This window comes from Pseudophryne corroboree, chromosome 1 (genome assembly GCF_028390025.1).
Source record: "Pseudophryne corroboree isolate aPseCor3 chromosome 1, aPseCor3.hap2, whole genome shotgun sequence".
NCBI lineage: Eukaryota > Metazoa > Chordata > Amphibia > Anura > Myobatrachidae > Pseudophryne > Pseudophryne corroboree.
The window spans coordinates 309,029,197-309,056,349 of record NC_086444.1 but is presented as its reverse complement, the minus strand read 5'-3'; the positions used below and the strand labels follow the sequence as shown (position 1 = coordinate 309,056,349).

Sequence of the window (27,153 nt, the reverse complement as noted above, 5' to 3'; positions counted from 1 at the left end):
ACATGTGCTAGGTCGACAGGTCAAAAGGTCGACGTGAGTTTTTTGGGAGGTTTTGGTGTCGTTTTCTGCGTACAGTGACCGGGAAGCCGAATTAGTGCACCATGTTCCCTCGCGTGGCTCGCTTCGCTTATCATGCTTTGGGCAAGGTGCCACGCTCCACTACCGCTTCGCTCGGCACAGATTACCGTTCCAATCGTAGTCCACGTGGATCGTTAAGTATGAAAAAGGTTTTTAAAAAAAGTAAAACACTCATGTTGACCTTTTGACCTGTCGACCTAGAAACCATGTCGACCTAGACAGTGTCGATCTTCAGACCGGATCCCATAAAGAAGTGTATCTATGCTTAAGCTTATACATGAGAACAGCATTGATTCTTCCTTAACAGTCCGCTAAGGTAGATGCAAGGAACTTGATTATTTAATAATAATGACAAAAATCCTGTGTGTGTTTGAGAGATTTAAAGGAATCAATTAAATTAGCCATGATTTACTTGCAGGTGCGAAACTTAGGGGGATATTTAATAAAGATAATTACCGTATTTTTCGGAACATAAGACGAAAAATGTGGGGGGAAAAGTATGTGCGTCTTATGGAGCGAATAAGACATGTGGAGCACACAGCAGGAGCGAATAACACATTGTGGAGCATACATACGGGGCATACAGCGCTCCCACTGCGCTGGGTGGGAGAGCCAGTGCAGATGGAGTGTGCGGGTAGCGCCGGCGGGTAGCGGCGGGTCCTGGATGCTGAGACATCTGAGAGCGCGGCAGCAGAGCGCCCGCATCTCAGAGCCCAGCAGCAGAGCCGGCATCGTGGGACTCCCCCGCTCCCCCCTCCCCCCCTCCCCCCAATCCAGGACCAGTGCAAGGATGATAAAGCACAAAAGGCTAGCATATAAAATTCCTTTTAAACTAGAGGTAGTAAAATATGCTAAGGAGCATGGAAAGACATTTTGGGCCTCCTCCAACTGAAAAAAATTATTAGAGAGTGGAGGAAACAGGAGAGGATCAGCTGCAAAAAGCAGATAAAAGTAAGCACACTTTCCGTGGGCATGCTGCAAAGTGGCCACAGTTGGAGGTGGACATGAAAGAATGGATCATACGTCACCGGAATAATGGCTTCTCTGTCTCGACAAAAATGATCATATTTGAAGCGAAACGCATTTCTATAGAGAAAAGCACTCAGGATTTTACAGGATCACCATCATGGTGCTACAGATTTATGAGGCGATGTGGTCTTGCTATGCGGACCAAAACTAGAATTGCGCAAAAAATGCCAAAAGAATATGAATCTAAAATTCTGTCCTTTCATAAATTTGTTATTGATGCTAGGAAGAGAAATGGCTTTGAAATTGGCTAGATTGGGAATATGGATGAAGTCCCGCTAACCTTTGATGTGCCATCTAATAGGACTGTAGATCTGAAGGGTGCCAAAACCATCACTGTGAAAACTTCAGGGCATGAAAAGACCCATTACACAGCTGTGTTGTCCTGCTGTGCCGATGGCACCAAATTGTCACCCATGTTGATTTTCAAGAGGAAAACATTTCCAAAAGAAGTGATTCCGCAAGGAGTTGTTGTACATGTACATGACAAAGGATGGATGGATGAAAATGGAATGAGAATATGGGTTGAAAAGGTGTGGTCCAAACGTCCTGGAGGACTTCTGAAAAAACCTGCCTTATTAGTGCTTGACCAGTTTAGAGCACATATTAGCGAACCAACAAAAAAGTGCTTCAAAGAAGTGAAGACTCATCTAGCTATAATTCCCGGAGGTCTTACCAGCTAGTTGCAACCTCTTGATGTTTCCATCAACAAGCCATTTAAGGTCTTAATGAAAGAAGAGTGGAGCAAATGGATGGCTGCTGGTAATCATGATCTGACACCTACTGGACGAATGAAGAGGCCCACCATCACTCAAGTTTGTGAATGGGTGAAAACATCATGGGACTCAGTGAAGGAGGAGATCGTTGTACATTCATTAAAAAAATGTGGCATTAGCAATGCCTTAGATGGAAGTGAAGATGGTATCTTAAATGAAGACAGCGAAGAAAGTGATGTCAGTGATTGTGAGCAAATGAGCTTCATAAATTCTGACTCTAGCGATGATGAGTTCTTGGGGTTTCCAGAAAACTAGAGTACTCAAACCTTTAAGTCTCTCCATTTGTTAATGACGGTGATAATGGTTCTTAATGCCACTGTTGAGTGCTGTTCACTTTACATGGTTCAAATGCTATTCTGTTATAGTTTATTAAATATTTTATTACACTATTTGGTTCAGAATATTTTTTTTTCTGTTTTCCTACTCTAAAAACTAGGTGCGTCTTATGGTCAGGTGCGTCTTATGGTCCGAAAAATATGCTATCTAAAAAAAATCAGGAAACTGATATTTATGTTCCGCTGTCTTCCATAAAGGACGCTGGAGTTCAGTACTCTGGGTATAGATGGGGTAATCAGGCGAGCCGACACTTTAATTTTTTTAATGTGTGTGACTGGCTCCTCCCCCTCTCTATCATAGAAAGATAGAATTTGACGGCAGATAAGAACCACTTGGCCCATCTAGTCTGCCCTTTTTTTTGTTTTGTTTTTTAAACCATATTTTTATCTCAAAACTTATTTGATCCTTATTTATTTGTAAGGATATCCTTATGTCTATCCCATGCATGTTTAAATTGCTCTACTGTCTTAGCCTCTACCACCTCTGATGGGAGGCTATTCCACTTGTCCACTACCCTTTCTGTGACATAGTTTTTCCTCATACTTCTCCTGAACCTCCCCCCCCCCCCTTCAGTCTCAGTGCAAGTCCTCGTGTCCTATTGCTTCTCTTCATATGGAGAATGTTTCCCTCCTAGACTTTGTTAAAACCCTTGATATATTTGAAAGTTTCTATCATGTCCCCCCTTTCCGTTCTCTGCTCCAAACTATACATATTGAGATTTTTTAGTCTTTCTGGGTATGTTTGTGATGTAGGCCATGCACCATTTTAATTTCTCTATCGTCCTAGTGGATGCTGGGGTTCCTGAAAGGACCATGGGGAATAGCGGCTCCGCAGGAGACAGGGCACAAAAAGTAAAGCTTTTCCAGATCAGGTGGTGTGCACTGGCTCCTCCCCCTATGACCCTCCTCCAGACTCCAGTTAGATTTTTGTGCCCGGCCGAGAAGGGTGCAATCTAGGTGGCTCTCCTAAAGAGCTGCTTAGAAAAAGTTTAGCTAGGTTTTTTATTTTACAGTGATTCCTGCTGGCAACAGGATCACTGCAGCGAGGGACTGAGGGGAGAAGGAGTCAACTCACCTGCGTGCAGGATGGATTGGCTTCTTGGCTACTGGACATCAAGCTCCAGAGGGACGATCACAGGTACAGCCTGGATGGTCACCGGAGCCGCGCCGCCGGCCCCCTTGCAGATGCTGAAGTCAGAAGAGGTCCAGAATCGGCGGCTGAAGACTCCTGCAGTCTTCTAAAGGTAGCGCACAGCACTGCAGCTGTGCGCCATTTTCCTCTCAGCACACTTCACACGGCAGTCACTGAGGGTGCAGGGCGCTGGGAGGGGGGCGCCCTGGGAGGCAAATGTAACCTATATAAAGGCTAAAAATACCTCACATATAGCCCCCAGAGGCTATATGGAGATATTTAACCCCTGCCTGATTTCTCTAAATAGCGGGAGACGAGCCCGCCAGAAAAGGGGCGGGGCCTATCTCCTCAGCACACGGCGCCATTTCCTCTCACAGCTCCGCTGGTCAGGACGGCTCCCAAGTCTCTCCCCTGCACTGCACTACAGAAACAGGGTAAAACAGAGAGGGGGGGCATATTTATGGCGATATTTTGATATAACAAAGCAGCTATAAGGGAGCACTTATTATAAGGCTATCCCTGATATATATATATAGCGCTTTTGGTGTGTGCTGGCAAACTCTCCCTCTGTCTCCCCAAAGGGCTAGTGGGTCCTGTCTTCGTTAGGAGCATTCCCTGTGTGTGTGCTGTGTGTCGGTACGTGTGTGTCGACATGTATGAGGACGATATTGGCGTGGAGGCGGAGCAATTGCCAAATATGAGGATGTCACCCCCTAGGGAGTCGACACCAGAATGGATGCCTTTATTTATGGAACTACGGGATAGTGTCAACACGCTAAAGCAGTCGTTTGACCACATGAGACGGCCGGACAATCAATTAGTGCCTGTCCAGGCGACTCAAACACCGTCAGGGGCTGTGAAACGCCCTTTGCCTCAGTCGGTCGACACAGACCCAGACACAGGCGATGACTCCAGTGGTGACGGTGACGAATCAACCGTATTTTCCAGTAGGGCCACACGTTATATGATTTTGGCAATGAAGGAGGCGTTACATTTAGCTGATACTACAGGTACCACTAAACAGGGTATTATGTGGGGTGTGAAAAAACTACCTATAGTTTTTCCTGAATCAGAAGAATTAAATGACGTGTGTAATGAAGCGTGGGTTGCCCCTGATAAAAAGCTGATAATTTCAAAGAAATTACTGGCATTATACCCTTTCCCGCCAGAGGTTAGGGAGCGCTGGGAAACACCTCCTAGGGTGGATAAGGCGCTAACACGCTTATCTAAACAAGTGGCGTTACCCTCTCCTGAGACGGCCGCACTTAAAGATCCATCAGATAGGAGGATGGAAAATATCCAAAAAAGTATATACACACATGCAGGTGTTATACTACGACCAGCTATAGCGACTGCCTGGATGTGCAGTGCTGGGGTAGTTTGGTCAGAGTCCCTGATTGAAAATATTGATACCCTGGACAGGGACAATATTTTACTGTCGTTAGAACAAATAAAGGATGCATTTCTTTATATGCGTGATGCACAGAGGGATATCTGCACACTGGCATCACGGGTAAGTGCTATGTCCATTTCGGCCAGAAGAGCTTTATGGACGCGACAGTGGACAGGCGATGCGGATTCAAAACGGCATATGGAAGTTTTGCAGTATAAAGGGGAGGAGTTATTTGGAGTCGGTCTATCAGATTTGGTGGCCACGGCTACAGCCGGGAAATCCACCTTTCTACCTCAAGTCACTCCCCAACAGAAAAAGGCACCGACCTTTCAACCGCAGCCCTTTCGTTCCTTTAAAAATAAGAGAGCAAAGGGCTATTCATATCTGCCACGAGGCAGAGGTCGAGGGAAGAGACAGCAACAGGCAGCTCCTTCCCAGGATCAGAAGCCCTCCCCGGCTTCTACAAAAGCCTCAGCATGACGCTGGGGCTTCTCAAGCGGACTCGGGGACGGTGGGGGGTCGTCTCAAAAATTACAGCGCGCAGTGGGCTCACTCGCAAGTAGATCCCTGGATCCTGCAGATAATATCTCAGGGGTACAGGTTAGAATTAGAGACAGATCCACCTCGCCGTTTCCTGAAGTCTGCTTTACCAACGTCCCCCTCCGAAAGGGAGACGGTTTTGGAAGCCATTCACAAGCTGTACTCTCAGCAGGTGATAGTCAAGGTACCTCTTCTGCAACAAGGGAAGGGGTATTATTCCACTCTTTTTGTGGTACCGAAGCCGGATGGCTCGGTAAGGCCTATTCTAAATCTGAAGTCCTTGAACCTGTACATAAAGAAGTTCAAGTTCAAGATGGAGTCACTCAGAGCAGTGATAGCGAACCTGGAAGAGGGGGACTTTATGGTATCCTTGGACATCAAGGATGCGTATCTCCACGTTCCAATTTACCCCTCACACCAGGGGTACCTCAGGTTCGTTGTACAAAACTGTCACTATCAGTTTCAGACGCTGCCGTTCGGATTGTCCACGGCACCTCGGGTCTTTACAAAGGTAATGGCCGAGATGATGATTCTTCTTCGAAGAAAAGGCGTATTAATTATCCCATACTTGGACGATCTCCTAATAAGGGCAAGGTCCAGAGAACAGCTAGAGATGGGATTAGCACTGTCTCAAGAAGTGCTAAAACAGCACGGGTGGATTCTGAATATTCCAAAATCCCAGTTAATGCCGACAACTCGTCTGCTGTTCCTAGGGATGATTCTGGACACGGTTCAGAAAAAGGTTTTTCTCCCGGAGGAAAAAGCCAAGGAGTTATCCGAGCTTGTCAGGAACCTCCTAAAACCAGGAAAGGTGTCTGTACATCAATGCACAAGAGTCCTGGGAAAAATGGTGGCTTCTTACGAAGCAATTCCATTCGGCAGATTCCACGCAAGAATTTTCCAAAGGGATCTGTTGGACAAATGGTCAGGGTCGCATCTTCAGATGCACCTACGGATAACCCTGTCTCCAAGGACAAGGGTGTCTCTTCTGTGGTGGTTGCAGAGTCCTCATCTATTGGAGGGCCGCAGATTCGGCATACAGGATTGGATCCTGGTGACCACGGACGCCAGCCTGAGAGGCTGGGGAGCAGTCACACAGGGAAGAAACTTCCAGGGAGTATGGACGAGCCTGGAAACGTCTCTTCACATAAACATTCTGGAACTAAGAGCAATATACCATGCTCTAAGCCAGGCAGAACCTCTGCTTCAAGGAAAACCGGTGTTGATCCAGTCGGACAACATCACGGCAGTCGCCCATGTGAACAGACAGGGCGGCACAAGAAGCAGGAGTGCAATGGCAGAAGCTGCAAGGATTCTTCGCTGGGCAGAGAATCATGTGATAGCACTGTCAGCAGTGTTCATCCCGGGAGTGGACAACTGGGAAGCAGACTTCCTCAGCAGACACGATCTTCACCCGGGAGAGTGGGGACTTCATCCAGAAGTCTTCCACATGCTGATAACCCGTTGGGAAAGACCAATGGTGGACATGATGGCGTCTCGCCTCAACAAAAAACTGGACAGGTATTGCGCCAGGTCAAGAGATCCGCAGGCAATAGCTGTGGACGCGCTGGTAACGCCTTGGGTGTACCAGTCGGTGTATGTGTTTCCTCCTCTGCCTCTCATACCAAAAGTATTGAGAATTATACGGCAAAGAGGCGTGAGAACGATACTAGTGGTTCCGGATTGGCCAAGAAGGACTTGGTACCCGGAACTTCAAGAGATGATCACGGAAGATCCGTGGCCTCTACCTCTAAGGAGGGACTTGCTTCAGCAGGGTCCCTGTCTGTTTCAAGACTTACCGCGGCTGCGTTTGACGGCATGGCGGTTGAACGCCGGATCCTAAAGGAAAAAGGCATGCCGGAAGAAGTCATTCCTACTTTGATTAAAGCAAGGAAGGAAGTAACCGTGCAACATTATCACCGAATTTGGCGAAAATATGTTGCGTGGTGCGAAGATCGGAGTGCTCCGACGGAGGAATTTCAACTGGGTCGATTCCTACATTTCCTGCAATCAGGATTGTCTATGGGTCTCAAATTGGGATCTATTAAGGTTCAAATTTCGGCCCTGTCGATCTTTTTTCAAAAAGAATTGGCTTCAGTCCCTGAAGTCCAGACCTTTGTTAAGGGAGTGCTGCATATACAGCCTCCTGTGGTGCCTCCAGTGGCACCGTGGGATCTCAATGTGGTTTTGGAATTTCTAAAATCTCATTGGTTTGAACCACTAAAAAAGGTGGATTTGAAATATCTCACATGGAAAGTGACCATGCTTCTAGCCCTGGCTTCGGCCAGGAGAGTGTCAGAACTGGCAGCTTTATCTTACAAAAGCCCATATCTGATTTTCCATTCGGACAGGGCAGAACTGCGGACTCGTCCGCATTTTCTCCCTAAGGTGGTGTCAGCATTTCATCTGAACCAGCCTATTGTAGTGCCTGCGGCTACAAGTGACTTGGAGGACTCCAAGTTACTGGACGTTGTCAGAGCATTAAAAATATATATTGCAAGGACAGCTGGAGTCAGAAAATCTGACTCGTTGTTTATATTGTATGCACCCAACAAGATGGGTGCTCCTGCGTCTAAGCAGACGATTGCTCGTTGGATCTGTAGCACAATCCAACTTGCACATTCTGTGGCAGGCCTGCCACAGCCTAAATCTGTAAAGGCCCACTCCACAAGGAAGGTGGGCTCATCTTGGGCGGCTGCCCGAGGGGTCTCGGCATTACAGCTCTGCCGAGCAGCTACGTGGTCAGGGGAGAACACGTTTGTAAAATTTTACAAATTTGATACTCTGGCTAAGGAGGACCTGGAGTTCTCTCATTCGGTGCTGCAGAGTCATCCGCACTCTCCCGCCCGTTTGGGAGCTTTGGTATAATCCCCATGGTCCTTTCAGGAACCCCAGCATCCACTAGGACGATAGAGAAAATAAGATTTTACTTACCGATAAATCTATTTCTCGGAGTCCGTAGTGGATGCTGGGCGCCCATCCCAAGTGCGGATTATCTGCAATAATTGTACATAGTTATTGTTAACTAATTCGGGTTATTGTTGAAGGAAGCCATCTTTCAGAGGCTCCGCTGTTATCATACTGTTAACTGGGTTTAGATCACAAGTTGTACGGTGTGATTGGTGTGGCTGGTATGAGTCTTACCCGGGATTCAAAATCCTCCCTTATTGTGTACGCTCGTCCGGGCACAGTACCTAACTGGAGTCTGGAGGAGGGTCATAGGGGGAGGAGCCAGTGCACACCACCTGATCTGGAAAAGCTTTACTTTTTGTGCCCTGTCTCCTGCGGAGCCGCTATTCCCCATGGTCCTTTCAGGAACCCCAGCATCCACTACGGACTCCGAGAAATAGATTTATCGGTAAGTAAAATCTTATTTTCCCTTCTTTGTACAGTCTCTAATGTATTAATATCCTTTTGAAGATATGGCCTCCAGAATTGAACACAGTATTCTAGATGATGCCGTACCAATGACCTATACAGTGGCATTATTACTTTTCTTTCTTTCTCTGACGTCCTAGTGGATGCTGGGAACTCCGTAAGGACCATGGGGAATAGCGGCTCCGCAGGAGACTGGGCACAAAAAGTAAAAGCTTTAGACTAGCTGGTGTGCACTGGCTCCTCCCCCTATGACCCTCCTCCAAGCCTCAGTTAGATTTTTGTGCCCGAACGAGAAGGGTGCAAGCTAGGTGGCTCTCCTGAGCTGCTTAGAAGTAAAAGTTTAAATAGGTTTTTTATTTTCAGTGAGTCCTGCTGGCAACAGGCTCACTGCATCGTGGGACTAAGGGGAGAAGAAGCGAACTCACCTGACTGCAGAGTGGATTGGGCTTCTTGGCTACTGGACATTAGCTCCAGAGGGACGATCACAGGTTCAGCCTGGATGGGTCCCGGAGCCGCGCCGCCGGCCCCCTTACAGAGCCAGAAGAGCGAAGAGGTCCGGAGAAAGCGGCGGCAGAAGACGTTCCTGTCTTCAAATAAGGTAGCGCACAGCACTGCAGCTGTGCGCCATTGCTCTCAGCACACTTCACACTCCGGTCACTGAGGGTGCAGGGCGCTGGGGGGGAGCGCCCTGAGACGCAATAAAAACGATATAAAAACCTTATATGGCTAAAAAAATGCATCACATATAGCTCCTGGGCTATATGGATGCATTTATCCCCTGCCAGTTTCCTGAAAAAAGCGGGAGAAAAGGCCGCCGTGAAGTGGGCGGAGCCTTTCTCCTCCGCACACAAGCGCCATTTTCTTTCACAGCTCCGCTGGAAGGACGGCTCCCTGACTCTCCCCTGCAGTCCTGCACTACAGAAACAGGGTAAAACAGAGAGGGGGGCACTATTGGCAGCTAATATATAAATACAGCAGCTATAACAGGGAGTAACACTTTATATAAGGTTATCCCTGTATATATATATATATATATAGCGCTTTGGTGTGTGCTGGCAAACTCTCCCTCTGTCTCCCCAAAGGGCTAGTGGGGTCCTGTCCTCTATCAGAGCATTCCCTGTGTGTGTGCTGGGTGTCGGTACGATTGTGTCGACATGTATGAGGAGGAAAATGATGTGGAAGCAGAGCAATTGCCTGTGTTAGTGATGTCACCCCCTAGGGAGTCGACACCTGACTGGATGGTAGTAATTAAAGAATTACGTGACAATGTCAGCACTTTGCAAAAAACTGTTGACGACATGAGACAGCCGACAAATCAATTGGTGCCTGTTCAGGCGTCTCAGACACCGTCAGGGGCGCTAAAACGCCCGTTACCTCAGATGGTCGACACAGACCCTGACACGGATACTGAATCCAGTGTCGACGGTGACGAGACAAACGTAATGTCCAGTAGGGCCACACGTTACATGATCACGGCAATGAAGGAGGCATTGAACATTTCTGACACTACAAGTACCACAAAAAAGGGTATTATGTGGGGTGTGAAAAAACTACCAGTGGTTTTTCCTGAGTCAGATGAATTAAATGAGGTGTGTGATAAAGCGTGGGTTTCCCCCGATAAAAAACTGCTGATTTCTAATAAATTATTGGCACTATACCCTTTCCCGCCAGAGGTTAGGGCACGTTGGGAAACACCCCCTAGGGTAGATAAGGCGCTCACACGCTTATCAAAACAAGTGGCGTTACCGTCTCCTGATACGGCCGCTCTCAAGGAACCAGCTGATAGAAGGCTGGAAAATATCTTAAAAGGTATATACACACATACCGGTGTTATACTGCGACCAGCGATCGCCTCAGCCTGGATGTGCAGCGCTGGAGTGGCTTGGTCGGATTCCCTGACTGAAAATATTGATACCCTGGATAGGGACAGTATATTATTAACTATAGAGCATTTAAAGGATGCATTACTATATATGCGAGATGCACAGAGGGATATTTGCACCCTGGCATCTAGAGTAAGTGCGATGTCCATTTCTGCCAGAAGAACGTTATGGACGCGACAGTGGTCAGGTGATGCGGATTCCAAACGACATATGGAAGTATTGCCGTATAAAGGGGAGGAGTTATTTGGGGTCGGTCTATCGGACCTGGTGGCCACGGCAACGGCTGGAAAATCCACCTTTTTACCCCAGGTCACCTCTCAGCAGAAAAAGACACCGTCTTTTCAAACCCAGTCCTTTCGTCCCTATAAGGGCAAGAGGGAAAAAGGCCGCTCATTCCTGCCTCGGGGCAGAGGAAGGGGAAAAAGACTGCACCATGCAGCCTCTTCCCAAGAGCAGAAGCCCTCCCCCGCTTCTGCCAAGTCCTCAGCATGACGCTGGGGCTCTGCAAGCAGACTCGGGCACGGTGGGGGGCCGTCTCAAGAATTTCAGCGCGCAGTGGGCTCACTCGCAAGTGGACCCCTGGATCCTGCAGGTAGTATCACAGGGGTACAAATTGGAATTCGAGACGTCTCCCCCTCGCCGGTTCCTGAAGTCTGCTCTACCAACGTCTCCCTCCGACAGGGAGGCAGTATTGGAAGCTATTCACAAGCTGTATTCCTAGCAGGTGATAATCAAGGTACCCCTCCTACAACAGGGAAAGGGGTATTATTCCACGCTGTTTGTGGTACCGAAGCCGGACGGCTCGGTGAGACCAATTTTAAATCTAAAATCTTTGAACACTTACATAAAAAGGTTCAAATTCAAGATGGAGTCACTCAGAGCAGTGATAGCGAACCTGGAAGAAGGGGACTATATGGTATCTCTAGACATCAAGGATGCTTATCTCCATGTCCCAATTTACCCTTCTCACCAAGGGTACCTCAGGTTTGTGATACAAAACTGTCATTATCAGTTTCAGACGCTGCCGTTTGGATTGTCCACGGCACCACGGGTCTTTACCAAGGTAATGGCCGAAATGATGATTCTTCTTCGAAGAAAAGGCGTATTAATTATCCCTTACTTGGACGATCTCCTGATAAGGGCAAGGTCCAGGGAACAGTTAGAGGTCGGAGTAGCACTATCTCAGGTAGTGCTACGTCAGCACGGGTGGATTCTAAATATCCCAAAATCACAGCTGATTCCAACAACACGTCTACTGTTCCTAGGGATGATTCTGGACACAGTCCAGAAAAAGGTGTTTCTCCCGGAGGAGAAGGCCAGGGAGTTATCCGAGCTAGTCAGGAACCTCCTAAAACCAGGACAAGTGTCAGTGCATCAGTGCACGAGAGTCCTGGGAAAAATGGTGTCTTCTTACGAAGCGATTCCATTCGGAAGATTCCATGCAAGAACTTTTCAGTGGGATCTGCTGGACAAATGGTCCGGATCGCATCTTCAGATGCATCAGCGGATAACCCTATCTCCAAGGACAAGGGTATCTCTCCTGTGGTGGTTACAGAAGGCTCATCTTCTCGAGGGCCGCAGATTCGGCATTCAGGATTGGATGCTGGTAACCACGGATGCCAGCCTGAGAGGCTGGGGAGCAGTCACACAGGGAAGAAATTTCCAGGGCTTGTGGTCAAGCATGGAAACGTCTCTTCACATAAATATCCTAGAGCTAAGGGCCATTTACAATGCCCTAAGTCAAGCAAGGCCTCTGCTTCAGGGTCAACCGGTATTGATCCAGTCGGACAACATCACGGCTGTCGCCCACGTAAACAGACAGGGCGGCACAAGAAGCAGGAGGGCAATGGCAGAAGCTGCAAGGATTCTCCGCTGGGCGGAAAATCATGTGATAGCACTGTCAGCAGTGTTCATTCCGGGGGTGGACAACTGGGAAGCAGACTTCCTCAGCAGACACGACCTCCACCCGGGGGAGTGGGGACTTCATCCAGAAGTCTTCCAAGTGATTGTAAACCGTTGGGAAAAACCAAAGGTGGACATGATGGCGTCCCGTCTCAACAAGAAACTGGACAGATATTGCGCCAGGTCAAGGGACCCTCAGGCAATAGCGGTGGACGCTCTGGTAACTCCGTGGGTGTTCCAGTCGGTATATGTGTTCCCTCCTCTTCCTCTCATACCAAAAGTACTGAGAATCATAAGAAGGAGAGGAGTAAGAACGATACTCGTGGCTCCGGATTGGCCAAGAAGAACTTGGTACCCGGAACTGCAAGAGATGCTCACGGAGGACCCGTGGCCTCTACCTCTAAGGAAGGACCTGCTACAGCAGGGACCTTGTCTGTTCCAAGACTTACCGCGGCTGCGTTTGACGGCATGGCGGTTGAACGCCGGATCCTGAAGGAAAAAGGCATTCCAGATGAAGTCATCCCTACCCTGATCAAGGCCAGGAAGGATGTAACTGCAAAACATTATCATCGCATTTGGCGAAAATATGTTGCGTGGTGTGAGGCCAAGAAGGCCCCTACGGAGGAATTTCAACTGGGTCGTTTCCTACATTTCCTGCAAGCAGGATTGTCTATGGGCCTAAAATTAGGATCCATTGAGGTTCAAATTTCGGCCCTGTCGATCTTCTTCCAGAAAGAACTGGCTTCACTGCCTGAAGTTCAGACGTTTGTCAAAGGGGTACTGCATATACAGCCTCCTTTTGTGCCCCCAGTGGCACCTTGGGATCTCAATGTAGTTTTAGGGTTCCTAAAATCACATTGGTTTGAACCACTTGCCACAGTGGATTTGAAATATCTCACATGGAAAGTGGTAATGCTGTTGGCCCTGGCTTCAGCCAGGCGCGTATCAGAATTGGCGGCTTTATCCTATAAAAGCCCTTACCTGATATTTCATTCGGATAGGGCGGAATTGAGGACTCGTCCTCAATTTCTCCCTAAGGTGGTTTCAGCGTTTCACATGAATCAACCTATTGTGGTACCTGTGGCTACTAGGGACTTGGAGGTCTCCAAGTTGCTGGACGTAGTCAGGGCCCTGAAAATATATGTTTCCAGGACGGCTGGAGTCAGAAAATCTGACTCGCTGTTTATACTATATGCACCCAACAAGCTGGGTGCTCCTGCTTCTAAGCAGACGATTGCTCGTTGGATTTGTAGTACAATTCAACTTGCACATTCTGTGGCAGGCCTGCCACAGCCAAAATCTGTAAAAGCCCATTCCACAAGGAAGGTGGGCTCATCTTGGGCGGCTGCCCGAGGGGTCTCGGCTTTACAACTTTGCCGAGCAGCTACTTGGTCAGGGGCAAACACGTTTGCTAAATTCTACAAATTTGATACCCTGGCTGAGGAGGACCTGGAGTTCTCTCATTCGGTGCTGCAGAGTCATCCGCACTCTCCCGCCCGTTTGGGAGCTTTGGTATAATCCCCATGGTCCTTACGGAGTTCCCAGCATCCACTAGGACGTCAGAGAAAATAAGAATTTACTTACCGATAATTCTATTTCTCATAGTCCGTAGTGGATGCTGGGCGCCCATCCCAAGTGCGGATTGTCTGCAATACTTGTATATAGTTATTGTTACAAACAAATCGGGTTGTTTATTGTTGGAAGCCATCTTTTCAGAGGCTCCTACGGTTATCATACTGTTAACTGGGTTCAGATCACGAGTTGTACGGTGTGATTGGTGTGGCTGGTATGAGTCTTACCCGGGATTCAAGATCCTTCCTTATTATGTACGCTCGTCCGGGCACAGTATCTTAACTGAGGCTTGGAGGAGGGTCATAGGGGGAGGAGCCAGTGCACACCAGCTAGTCTAAAGCTTTTACTTTTTGTGCCCAGTCTCCTGCGGAGCCGCTATTCCCCATGGTCCTTACAGAGTTCCCAGCATCCACTACGGACTATGAGAAATAGAATTATCGGTAAGTAAATTCTTATTTTCTGCTGCTGATTCCTCTCCCAATGCAGCCAAGCATCTGACTAGCATTTCTCATTGCTTTGTTACATTGCTTACCTGCCTTTAAGTCACCTGAAATAGTGACTCCTAGATCCCTTTCCTCCTCAGTAGTTTCCAGTATAGTGCCATTAATACTATGTTTAGCCTTTGGATTTTTGAGACCCAGGTGTATGATTTTGCATTTTTGGAGATTAAACTTTAATTGCCACACTCTTAACCATTCCTCTAGTCTACCTAGATCCTCAGTCATTTGTTTTACCCCACCTGGTATGTCTACCCTGTTGCATACCTTTTGTGTCATCTGCAAAAAGGCATACTTTCCCTTTAATGCCATTTGCAATGTCACCAATAAAGATATTAAAAAGCACTGGTCCAAGTACAGATCCCTGGGGTACTCCACTGGTAACATTTCCCTCCTGTGAATGCACTCCATTTACCACAACTCTCTGTTTTTTATCCTTCAACCAAGATCTTATCCATTCAATAATCCTAGTATCCAATCCCAGGCTTCCAAGTTTATTTAGCAGTCTGCGATGTGGAACAGTGTCAAAAGCCTTACTAAAGTCTAGATAAGCTATATCCATGGCTCCACCTTTATCCATCACTTTAGTCACACAGTCAAAAAAATCAATAAGATTTGTTTGACATGACCTTCCCCCAGTGAATCCATGCTGTTTAGGATCCTATAAATTGCTGGATTTGAGATAATCTACAACTCTTTATTTTAAGAGTGTTTCCATCAATTTCCCTACTACTGATGTAAGACTCACTGGTCTGTAGTTGTTTGCCTCTTTCTTGCTTCCACTATTGTGCAGTGGGACTACGTTCACTCTTTTCCAGTCCTCAGGAATTACTCCTGTAGCTAATGACTGGTTAGCTACAGACCAGTTTTAGAAATGTATCCGAGAGAGCCGGTCACTTTCCTCTGGAGCTCCAGAGATATTTTATTATTTTCTTAATTTAACTAAATCTTCAACAGCCTGGCAGTTTGCCCCTGCCAACCTGCTACGTGGGAGCTGCCGGAGGGGCTCGGTACCACTCTGCAGAGTTTGGAGCCCGAGTCCTGGCTGCAGGGACATCAGTCCCTGGGTGTCTCGCATCCAGCAGTTCAATGCTGACATGGAGCCCCAGCATCCCGCTGCCACCGGCAGCATGTCTGAAGAGTGGTATGTATAACCGGGAATCCTTGTTAGAAGGGCTCCCGGATCTACAGGGCGACTATGTAACATGTCATGTGCCATGTTTCTTCTCCGCAGCATCTTCCGCTCACACCAACTGCCTTGTCTTTCCTCCGGAGGTCCCAGGTTCAATCCCTACTTAGGGCTGCATTTATATTCTGGTACACACTTTCTGCTTAAGTGGTAGCGGGACCCGGTTTAACGCAAGCGCAGGGTGCCATTAGATTCCACGCTGCAGAAGGGGGCTGGAGAAGGGAAGGTTGTCGGCGCGTTTAAGTGTGTAAGGCGCGCATTGTTAACGTCCAGGGCAGATGCACTATCAGCCGCACTCCGCTACTGTTTACTGCCTCACAGCGTATTGTAAGGTGACTGCCCCCCTGCTTTCCATAACTGCCGTAGGGTGCCGCTCGTTCCACCGATAAGGAGGGAGGGAGTTAGGCAGTGCTCTGTGGATTGATACAGGGCTCTGACGGCGAAATTGACAGTCCCAAGGCTCCACCTCACACTGTTCCCAGCCTTCCTTAATGGTAAAGGAACCATGTTTTTATATCTGCACTGCCACGTCATTAGTAAGACTCCTTCTCTGACAGAGGGAGCTCTGTTAAACAAAAGGGCAGCAGCAGCGCTATGCCTGCAAGGAAGCGCCAGGACTGAAGCTGAGCACGGGGTCCCACACGGGCAGTGAGCAGCCCTGGGGACAACAGCTACATACTACAGCGGTGCCCGCGGCGGGGAGTGTTACATCGGCCCGGCCTGCCAACCCGCACCAGGGGATACACCTCCGGGGGTGTGGCTATTCCACAAATACCATCTCTGGGTACTCTCAATTTAGACAGCGCGCACCAATTGCGGTAGAGCATTTTTAACATTTATGGGTCAAGTATCTCAAGGATTTGCAGCCAGGTTTCAGCTACATGGCTTCTCTCAACACCGGCTTCCAGTCGTTTGACATAGTGGGTCATGGGCCTTACAGACACTAATTCGGTCTCCAAGTCTTCAGCTGTCAGACTGAGGTTTTTTTTTTTTACAGTTCAGGATAAACTTATCAGGAATACCAACCGGTATTGGGTCCTGTATTTAGGTCACAGTCTCTTCGGGAACTGATGGGTTATATACTAGTTTGGACTTGGTGTAGGGAAATTTCCTAAATGTCTTTGGTTTTTGCTCCTGGTTACCATCTGACAGATGCTTCTTCAGTAACTTGAGTTGTAGTCCTCTGGTCATCTTCCTGATTTTAATATGTTTTCTCCTGGATTCCCTGAGACTCAGATGGCGTTATTCGTGGTCACAATAGCTAATAATTTGTGACATCGTCTTACAGGCATCGTCCTTTACCAGGATTATCTATTACTCTAGACATATTCTGGAGAGAGAATTGATTGCTTCTGTTTACACAGTATATCTGAGCGTTTTCCTCGAGTCTCAGCAAAGACAGAGACTTTAGTCTGAAAGTGTAGACTTCATTGGATACTCTCCTGGAGCTTACAAATTCTCTTGCTGGGTCTTCACTTAGAATTCAGCACTGCACATAGATGTCCTAAATCCATGGAAAGGTGTTGGGTCACATCTTTTCTCCCTTGGGAGTAGTACTCTTAGACGGATTATGCGCTATTCTTCTATTGTATCATACTTATGACTGCAAGGAGTCAACATATCGTGATCCACCTTAGGCTTTGTATCCACAGGACGTCTGATCGAGCATAGTCCTTGCAGCAGACATTTTCTGAGGTCCTACTCGCCTTTTATCTGCTCTGATGGGGGCGACAACAAGGATGACGTTGTCTACTACGTGGGTATGACCTTCTGCTATTTTCGTGTTTTCTTCATGCAGTGAGAACGATATACACTACTTGCGGACAGGCCTGATATGTTGCCTCTGTGTTTGGGCTTGTTCTCCTACCTTTGACAGATTGGCCATTCAGGGTGTAGTGATGGAATGCAGGGTACTCTGATGGCTCAGCATGTGGGATCTCTTATTTTACACGACATATCCTGCAGTTTCTGTGGCCGCATGCATGCTTATCCTATCGGTTGGCATGTGTTGCCTGACATGCATAGCTGATCTCTACTGCACTTCTTTAAGATACACACTCATTTGATGCTCTTCGCTATGGCGCATCCTTAATGAGTGGTTGGCCTTCAACATTCCGCATGGTCCCTACGAATCTCAACGGATATTGCAGTGTTACAATCTGTATGACTAGCCTTTGCAGTCAGTATGTCTTTCGGGCCCCTATTGTGGCTTTAGTCTTTGTGTAAGCTTGATGGCTATACCTTGGGTTCACTGTCTGCCTCACATGCTGTCTGCTTCATTAGCAGGGCTATTGGTACTTTATCTGTATCAGATGCGATATCTGTGTCCCAGTTGTCTTGGTGGGTCTCTGTCTCAGTTGCCTCCTGAATCAGACTGCATCTTAGGTTGACTGACATCCATTTGTCTTGCTCCACAGTGCTCTCGGTTGCTTGCCTGAACAGTTTTCAGAATTCTCAGCGCTCTCCCGCCCGTTTGGGAGGCTCTGGGATGTCCCCATAGCACTGAACTCCAGAGTCCCCTATGGATGATAGAGAAAACAGGATTTTGGTACTTACTGGTAAATCCCTTTCTCTGAATACATAGGGGACGCTGGACGCCCACCCTGCGCTGCTCTGTTCCGGCGTTGTGGTTATACCACTGTTTGTACCAGTGGTTCCGGGTGGAGGGGTGTTCTTCGGACCTGGTTGCAAGGTTTCCTTGCGTTCCTGTCATTTTGGCCTTCTCTTTTGTATATTCTGCAAGTGTACATAGCTCTGTTGGTGCGGTGTCTACTTTCAGTGTCACAGGTCAGGGATTCTGATCCTGGGTGTGACGGCTAAGGCCTGTGTGATTTACAATATATGACAATCCTCTGTATATGGAGATATACCTGTCTATATGTATCTCTATCTCTCTATGCACACTCATGTTCAATGTACAGTTTACATACCCTAGCAGAATTTGTGATTTTCTGGCCATTTGTCAGAGAATATGACTGATAACTCACCAACTTTTCTTTCACTCATGGTTAGTGGTTGGGTGAAGCCATTTATTGTCAAACAACTGTGTTTACTCTTTTTAAATCATAATGACAACAGAAACTACCCAAATGACCCTGATCAAAAGTTTACATACCCCAGTTCTTAATATCGTGTATTGCCCCCTTTAACATCAATGACAGCTTGAAGTCTTTTGTGGTAGTTGTGGCATCATAGTCGCATAATAATGTCTAACACAAAGGGGGGGAAATCCGAGGACGCTCCTGCAGCGCATGCGCCAAGGATTTGCCTGAGGGGTAAGTTTTATATGACTGTCTGTGTACAATGTGCCATATATCTCCCAGTCAGTCCGCGGCACCTGAAACCAATGGAGGTGCCACCTGGGGTGGCGTTCTCAGCTATGCTACATATGCTTGTGTTATACGCCTTACGCCCCCTATGGGACCTCCTGTGCAATTACAGCCACATATTGGGGGTAATTCTGACTTGATCGCAGCAGGATTTTTGTTAGCAGTTGGGCAAAACCATGTGCACTGCAGGGGGGGGGGTGGCGCAGATATAACGTGCAGAGAGAGTTAGATTTGGGTGGGTTATTTTGTTACTGTGCAGGGGAAATACTGACTGCTTTATTTTTACACTGCAATTTAGATCGCAGATTGAACACACCCCACCCAAATCTGACTATCTCTGCACATGTTATATCTGCCTCCCCTGCAGTGCACATGGTTTTGCCCACCTGCTAACAAAAATCCTGCTGCGATCAACTCCGAATTACCCCCATTGTCCCTATAGAAACCCGCCTTGGGCGGATAATTTGTCTACCCAGTTGCAGCGGCTACGTCAGTCCTTGGTTAGACATAAAACTGCCCAAAGTTACACTCGTGTCACGGGGTCATCTAAGCGGGCTACTTCCACCTCACAATCCGCTAATCTCTCAGAAGATTCTTCTGATGAGGATGGGGAGTATACTGTCCCGTCAGACACTGACACAGCTGCTTCTGACGAGGAATTTATTATTTAGGTTGATGGGGGTAATTCCAACCCGTTCGCACGCTGCAGTTTGTCACAGCGGTGCGAACGGCTCAGAACTGCGCATGCGCGGTGGATGCATTGCGCACGCACGTCGTTGACCAGCGTCAGCCGTCGCCGGGCAGCGACGCCGTCAGCGGAAAAAGTGATCGTAGTGGCGATTGCAAGAAGACTGACAAGCGGGAGGCGTTCCGGGGCGTCAACTGACCGTTTTCCAGGCGTGGTGAGGCGAAAGCAGGCCTGTCCAGGTGTTTGGAGGGCGGATGTCTGACGTCAATTCCGGGACCTTTGTCGCTGGATCCGTCGCACAGGGTAAATAAGTCTGACCCTGGTCTTGTTTTGCAGGAAACTTTTTTTTGGCATAGCAGGGCTACACAAACGATCGCAGCCCTGCTATGCTAAAATACACTCCCCCATAGGCGGCGTCAAGTTGATCGCACGAGCAGCAAAAAGTTGCTACGTGCGATCAACTCGGAATGAGGGCCAATGTCCCTGACTTGGTGGTTGCTATTAAGCAGATCCTACAAATCCCTGTTGATGATGAGGATTCCACAACGATGTAGATCCTAATAAGTTTAAATGTCAGCAGGTAACTGAAATAGTACCGTATTCTATCTACAATAATCTGGTCTTCTCCAGGATAGAAATTCTCCCTGTCTAATCGGATGGTAGCTCGCTGTCCTCTCCCTACAGAGTTGTGTAACAAGCGGGAAGGTTCACCACAGGTGGATTCCCAGGTCACCCATCTACTCTATAAAATAACCAGAAGGTTAAAGTCGGGCGCTTAGTCAGGGCTGGTTCACAAATCAGCAGCCACCAAAAAAATAGGATTAGTCACTCCTACCATTAAACATAAAAACAGAAAAAGAGAAAAGGCAGCGCTAAATATTAAATCAAATGGATTTTCTGTAAAGGTGCGATCAATTTAATATATAAATTACACACTTAACACACAAAAACATGAATTAAAAGGCAGTTAAATAGGTCACCCCAATTTTTTGCACGTTGGCCCGTTACCCACTGGATGACTTAAGAATTACAATGGACAGTTTTTCCTATGGAACTGACGGCGCAGTCCAATGTACCATAAATCCGACTGTGTAACACCCACTGGAGGATAGTCCCAATACAGATATTTTCAATCAGGGTCCTCACCAGAGCTACGGTTGTCTTTAGTAATGCAGTCTGTAGTAGGTACGTAATAGGAAATGGTCCGTATGGTTAATAAGTCCAATCCAGAGAACGGTCAGCATACACACCAGCGAAAAGTCTTGCAAATTGGGGTGACAGGGGGCCCATCAACGCGTTCCGCTGCCAAGCTGCCGTAGTGGTAAGTAAGTAATTATGTTCCAGCCTGCATCCTCCAAGCTTCCGGACAAGAGTGCAGGAGGTTTTTTTGCCTCTGTATAAAACATTTGGCAAGGGTAGATTGCAAGCGTAGCATAAACAGTTCCTGGCACTGTTGCCATACCTGCTGAAGTTGTTTACGGAGTATCTTCAGAGCCGTTTCTAGACCGTTTGGCTCCCAATGCGAACAGTAGAAAATGCTCCCCCTATAGACACTGAAAAAATGACAGTTGTGGCATTGATGCAATGGCTGTGGTCTTGCTGCAAGGGGCGTGACCTTGCAGGAAAAGACTACCTTACACCCCAGTTTTGTACCCTGCACCCCCAGGATCTGCATAAAATAAAATAAAAAAAGCCAGACCCACATATAAAAAAATTGAACATGCTAGATCCACATATTAAACCATTGAACGAGCCAGATCCACATGACAATTTTTTTTTTTTTTAAAAGCTGAAAAAGCCAGATCCACATGAGGCGCATCTTACCTGGATCTTCTCCAGGTCCCTCACAGTCAGACATGTTCAGGCAGATGGTAGCTGGGTAGTGCTGTGCTGGCTGGGCGAAACAGTGCTGAGTATCATGGATTCCCTGGAAGTCATTGAGTGTGATAGCAGGCAGGACAGCCATGTGACCGCGCAGGTGGCAGCTAAAAATGTGGCGCTGGCCACCAGCCAGTCGGAACTTGCGGTCCAGCAGCCATTTAGGAATGGCCGCAATATACTGTGTGTATACTCGTGCTAGCAGATTATTTATGATATGGGTATTGTATCCATGCAGGACTTAATTTGCAAATCAAAAACATCCTGGTAGAGTTATTGGCTTCTGATAACAATCAACCCTTTTGTGAACTATATATATATATAATTCCAAAATGACCGGCACTCCAAACAAAATGATTAAATACCTGGGTGCCCTCCCACGGTCCAAGCAGAGCAAACACAGGGAGAGAGAAACGGGCGGCACTCCACGGATTTTCAAAAAGGAATTGAGACAGCTACACAAGCTTAGTTGTCAACGTTTCAGGTGCTGTTTAATCACACCTTTCGTCATATCCTGACGAAAGGTGTGATTAAACAGCACCTGAAACGTTGACAACTAAGCTTGTGTAGCTGTCTCAATTCCTTTTTGAAAATCTGTGGAGTGCCGCCCGTTCTCTCTCTCTCTCTCTCTCTCTCTCTCTCTCTCTCTCTCTCTCTCTCTCTCTATCTATCTATCTATCTATATATATATATATATATATATATAATATGTGCACGTGGTTGGGAATATAGATTGTAAGCTCTACTGGGGCAGGGACTGATGTGAATGACTAAATATTTTCTGTAATGCGCTACTTCATATGTATGCGCTATATAAATAACTTAATAAATAAATAAAAATTCAAGTGCATCTTTTTATTATCTTAGTTATCTTTTTAAAATGTTTATGCAAATGGTATTTGTGTCTTAGAAGTAACTTTATTTTAATGATACCCATAATGTAGTATGCTGACCCTATATTTCTAGGTCTACAGAATGATCATAAAACCATCATGAAAGAAATAGAAGAGGCCTTGCACAACCTACACGCACGAGACCAAGAAAAGCGGCAAAGAGATGAAGCAGAGGCCCAGGCTGAAGCACTTCAACGCAACCAAGCTCTGCCCGTGGCCTTTGCTAGAGTTGATACAGTCACTCCTGGATCTCCAGCCAGTATATCGGTAAGAGCATTCTATAGGGCAAGTAGTCCTTATGTCGACATTAGGGTTAGGCTGCAGGGAAGTGTGTGTGGGGGTGGGGGGGAAATAGGGTTAGATGCTAGGGCGAGGGTTAGGGATAGGGTAATTGTACTGATAAGAACACTAGCAGATCAAAGGTCCGACCTGGGAGTGACGCCACATGCTGGCCCGCACAGGAGCAGGTGAGTGGCTGCTGAGCCTCCAGGGACGATGGGGCATATGTACTAAGCCTCGGAGAGAGATAAAGTACCAACCAACAGCTCCTAACTGTCATTTTTCAAACACAACCTGTAACATGGCAGTTAGGAGCTGATTGGTATGTTCTCTCTCCAAGGGGTAAATGTAATAGGGTATGGGACTTTGTGTGTGAATGCCCGTATTTCACAGTGGCAATCATTTACAAAGCAAAACTAGGTTGGTTTTGCTTTGTAAATTATTGTCGCTTTAAAAATATGGACATTCTCACACAAAGTCCCACACCTCCTTTTTCTCTGACGTCCTAAGTGGATGCTGGGACTCCGTAAGGACCATGGGGAATAGCGGCTCCGCAGGAGACTGGGCACAACTACAGAAAGCTTTAGGACTACCTGGTGTGCACTGGCTCCTCCCACTCTGACCCTCCTCCAGACCTCCGTTAGAATCTTGTGCCCGGCTGAGCTGGATGCACACTAGGGGCTCTCCTGAGCTCCTAGAAAGAAAGTATATTTTAGGTTTTTTATTTTACAGTGAGATCTGCTGGCAACAGACTCACTGCAGCGAGGGACTAAGGGGAGAAGAAGCGAACCTACCTAACTGGTGGTAGTTTGGGCTTCTTAGGCTACTGGACACCATTAGCTCCAGAGGGATCGACCGCAGGACCCGACCTTGGTGTTCGGTCCCGGAGCCGCGCCGCTGGCCCCCTTACAGAGCCAGAAGCAAGAAGTGTTCCGGAAAATCGGCGGCAGAAAAGGGGCGGGGCTATCTCCCTCAGCACACTGGCGCCATTTTTTCTTCACAGTGCAGCTGGAAGACAGCTCCCCAGGCTCTCCCCTGTAGTTTTCAGGCTCAAAGGGTTAAAAAGAGAGGGGGGGCACTAAATTTAGGCACAATATGTGTATACAAGCAGCTATTGGGGGAAAAATCACTCAGTTATGGTGTTAATCCCTGCATTATATAGCGCTCTGGTGTGTGCTGGCATACTCTCTCTCTGTCTCCCCAAAGGACTTTGTGGGGTCCTGTCCTCAGTCAGAGCATTCCCTGTGTGTGTGCGGTGTGTCGGTACGGCTGTGTCGACATGTTGGATGAGGAAGGTTACGTGGAGGCAGAGCAGAGGCCGATAAATGGGATGTCGCCCCCTGTGGGGCCGACACCAGAGTGGATGGATAGGTGAAAGGTATTAACCGACAATGTCAACTCCTTACATAAAAGGCTGGATGACGTAACAGCTGTGGGACAGCCGGCTTCTCAGCTCGCGCCTGCCCAGGCGTCTCAATGGCCATCAGGGACTCAAAAAAACGCCCGTTACCTCAGATGGCAGACACAGATGTCGACACGGAGTCTGACTCCAGTGTCGACGAGGTTGAGATATATACACAATCCACTAGGAACATCCGTTACATGATCTCGGCAATGAAAAATGTGTCACACATTTCTGACATGAACCCAAGTACCACATAAAAGGGGTTTTATTTTTGGGGAGAAAAAGCAGCCAGTGTTTTGTTCCCCCATCAGATGAGTGAATGAAGTGTGTAAGGAAGCGTGGGTTCCCCCGATAAGAAACTGGTAATTTCTAAAAAGTTACTGATGGCGTACCCTTTCCCGCCAGAGGATAGGTCACGTTGGGAGATATCCCCTAGGGTGGATAAGGCGCTCACACGTTTGTCAAAAAAGGTGGCACTGCCGTCTTAGGATACGGCCACCCAGGGCCGGTGCAAGGTTTCTCAGCACCCTAGGCAAATAGTCAACGGGCCCCGCCCCCCCCCTGCCAAAATACAGAGCCCTCAGGTAAAATTTAGGGATAGGATATTAGGGTTGTTTTAGCAGTTTGGGTTAAGGCACAGGTTCCCAAACGCGGTCTTCAAGGAACCCCAACGGTCCAGGTTTTAGGTATATCCATGGCTCAGCACAGATGGGTAAATCAAATTGACTAGGGTGCTAATTAAGTCACCTGTGGCCAAGCATGGATACATTTAAAACGTGTGTATGTGTATATATATATATATATATATATATATATATATATATATATACACACACAGTCGTCGAAGTGGAAATTTTAAGGTTGTAATTATGTGCGCGCTGCTCCGAAAAAGGGTGCGTGGCCACTCCATAGGGGGCATGCCATCAGTGTAGTTTACCACCCCTTATACACATTTTGCACCACAACAGTAGGACCCCTTATACTTTCTAGTACTGGTGCCCCTTTCACATTATACCACACAGTTTGAGCCAAAAATCACATTATAGCACACGGTATGAGGCGAAATTCACATTATAGCACATGGTATGAGCCGAAATTGACATTATAGCACACGGTATGAGCCGAAATTCACGTTATAGCACACAGAATGAGCCGAAATTCACGTTATACCACATGGAATGAGGCGAAATTCACATAGCACACGGTATGAGCCGAAATTCACATTATAGCACACAGTATGAGCCGAAAATCACACTATAGCACATGGTATGAGCCGAAATTCACACTATAGCACACGGTATGAGCCAAAATTCACATGATACCACACAGCATGAGCCGAAAATCACATTATAGCACATGGTATGAGCCAAAATTAACATTAGAGCACACGGTATGAGCCAAAATTCACATTAGAGCACACGGAATAAGCTGAAATTCACATTATGCCACATGGAATGAGCCGAAATTCACATTATGCCACACACATAGCCACATATCTACACACACATGCATATATATATTTACACACACAGCCATATTTACACACAAATCCCACCATGACACTCTCCTCCATCAGTTTCCCTCTGCTCACCAGTTGCCGGGTAGCTGGGGGTATCAGCATACGGGAGCTGGAGCCGGGCCTCTGTGCTGTGGAGCGGGAGCCGGCCACCCGAGTTGTTATCAGGAGAAAGCCAGAGCTGGGCAGCGGAGCTGTCAGGGGGGCAGGAGTCGGAGCCTTGGCGTAATCATGCTGCATGTGGGAGCCGAACCTTGCAGCCGCACTTGTCAGGGCTCAGGGACAGGTGCCAATCAGGAGCTGCTGCTACTGATTGGCTGCCGGTCTGCGGCAGATTTTAAATAGTAGCGCTGATGTCAGCTTGATGCGGTGGCGGACCATCGGGGGACAGTGCTCAAAGAAGTGCCGTTATACCATACCGTTGTATACCGGTCCACTTCAGGCACTGTAATATATATATATATATATATATATCTGTAACTATGTCTGCACCTGTTATTTGAATGCTTTGAATACACGTTTATATGCTTTCTAAATTCTGTGGAGTGGGGACAATTAGGGTCAGGCTGCAGGAAGGGCGTGTTAGGGTTTGGGGTGGGGGTGGGGGTTAGGGATCAGGGTTAGCTTACTTAATTAGTAAGTGTCAGGATTTTACAATCAGCCTGGCACTCCGTTTTGGATTGGCCCCGGTGCCCTCAGTGCGGAGGATAGTATATAGAATTGATACTGCGGCACTCGGAGTCGTTTAAAAAGAGCAAAGTACGGTTAAAAAAATTGACATCACATAGTCCAACGTTTCGGGGTGCCTAACCCCTTTGTCACATCCTATATACTATCCTCCGCACACTCAGGGCACCGGGGCCAATCAACATCCAAAACAGTGCCAGGCTGATTGTAAAATCCTGACACTTACTAATTAAGTAAAGCTAACCCTGATCCCTAACCCCCACCCCCCCCAAACCCTAACACACCTTTCCCCCAGCTTAATCCTAACCCTCCCCGTTGGTACCTAACACTAACCACCCCCTTCCTGCAGCGTAAACATAGCCCTCCTTCCCCCCCAGCCTAACCCTCCCCAGGTGTGCCTAACCCTAACCCTCCCCCCACAACCTACACCTAACCTAAGCGTCTCACACGGCGGTCATGATGTAGGAGGATGTGGCTCAATGTCGGCTGCACGGATCACACAGGTGTAGGGCAGGGAGTGCAGATGCTGGACGCTGGCAGGAAACAATGTATGGCGCGGCGCCTGCACGTCCCCGCGCTGCTACTCACCTCTCTGCAGGATATGGATGAGTTGCGAGGTGTGCGGAGGCGGGAGGCGGGGCGGGGGACAGCCCGAGCTCCCGGTAAAGACAACCACGACTTTCCCCGTACTGCCAGTTAAAGACAATCCCTCTCCTCGTCGGGTGAAAGTCCCGCCCTCCGCCTCCTCCACGGGCTCCAGCAGATTTGTTGCCTCCT

At 47.7% G+C, this 27,153-nt stretch overlaps 1 protein-coding gene across 1 annotated transcript in view; it reads left to right on the top strand.

Annotated features, from left to right (window-relative positions):
* The window catches only part of PSMD9 (proteasome 26S subunit, non-ATPase 9), a 106,744-nt gene that overhangs the window by 10,930 nt on the left and 68,661 nt on the right, over positions 1–27,153 (top strand). Inside the window, exon 3 of the mRNA XM_063964476.1 lies at positions 22,563–22,756. Coding sequence (XP_063820546.1) covers positions 22,563–22,756 — 194 coding nt within the window. The remainder of the gene's footprint in view (positions 1–22,562; positions 22,757–27,153) is intronic.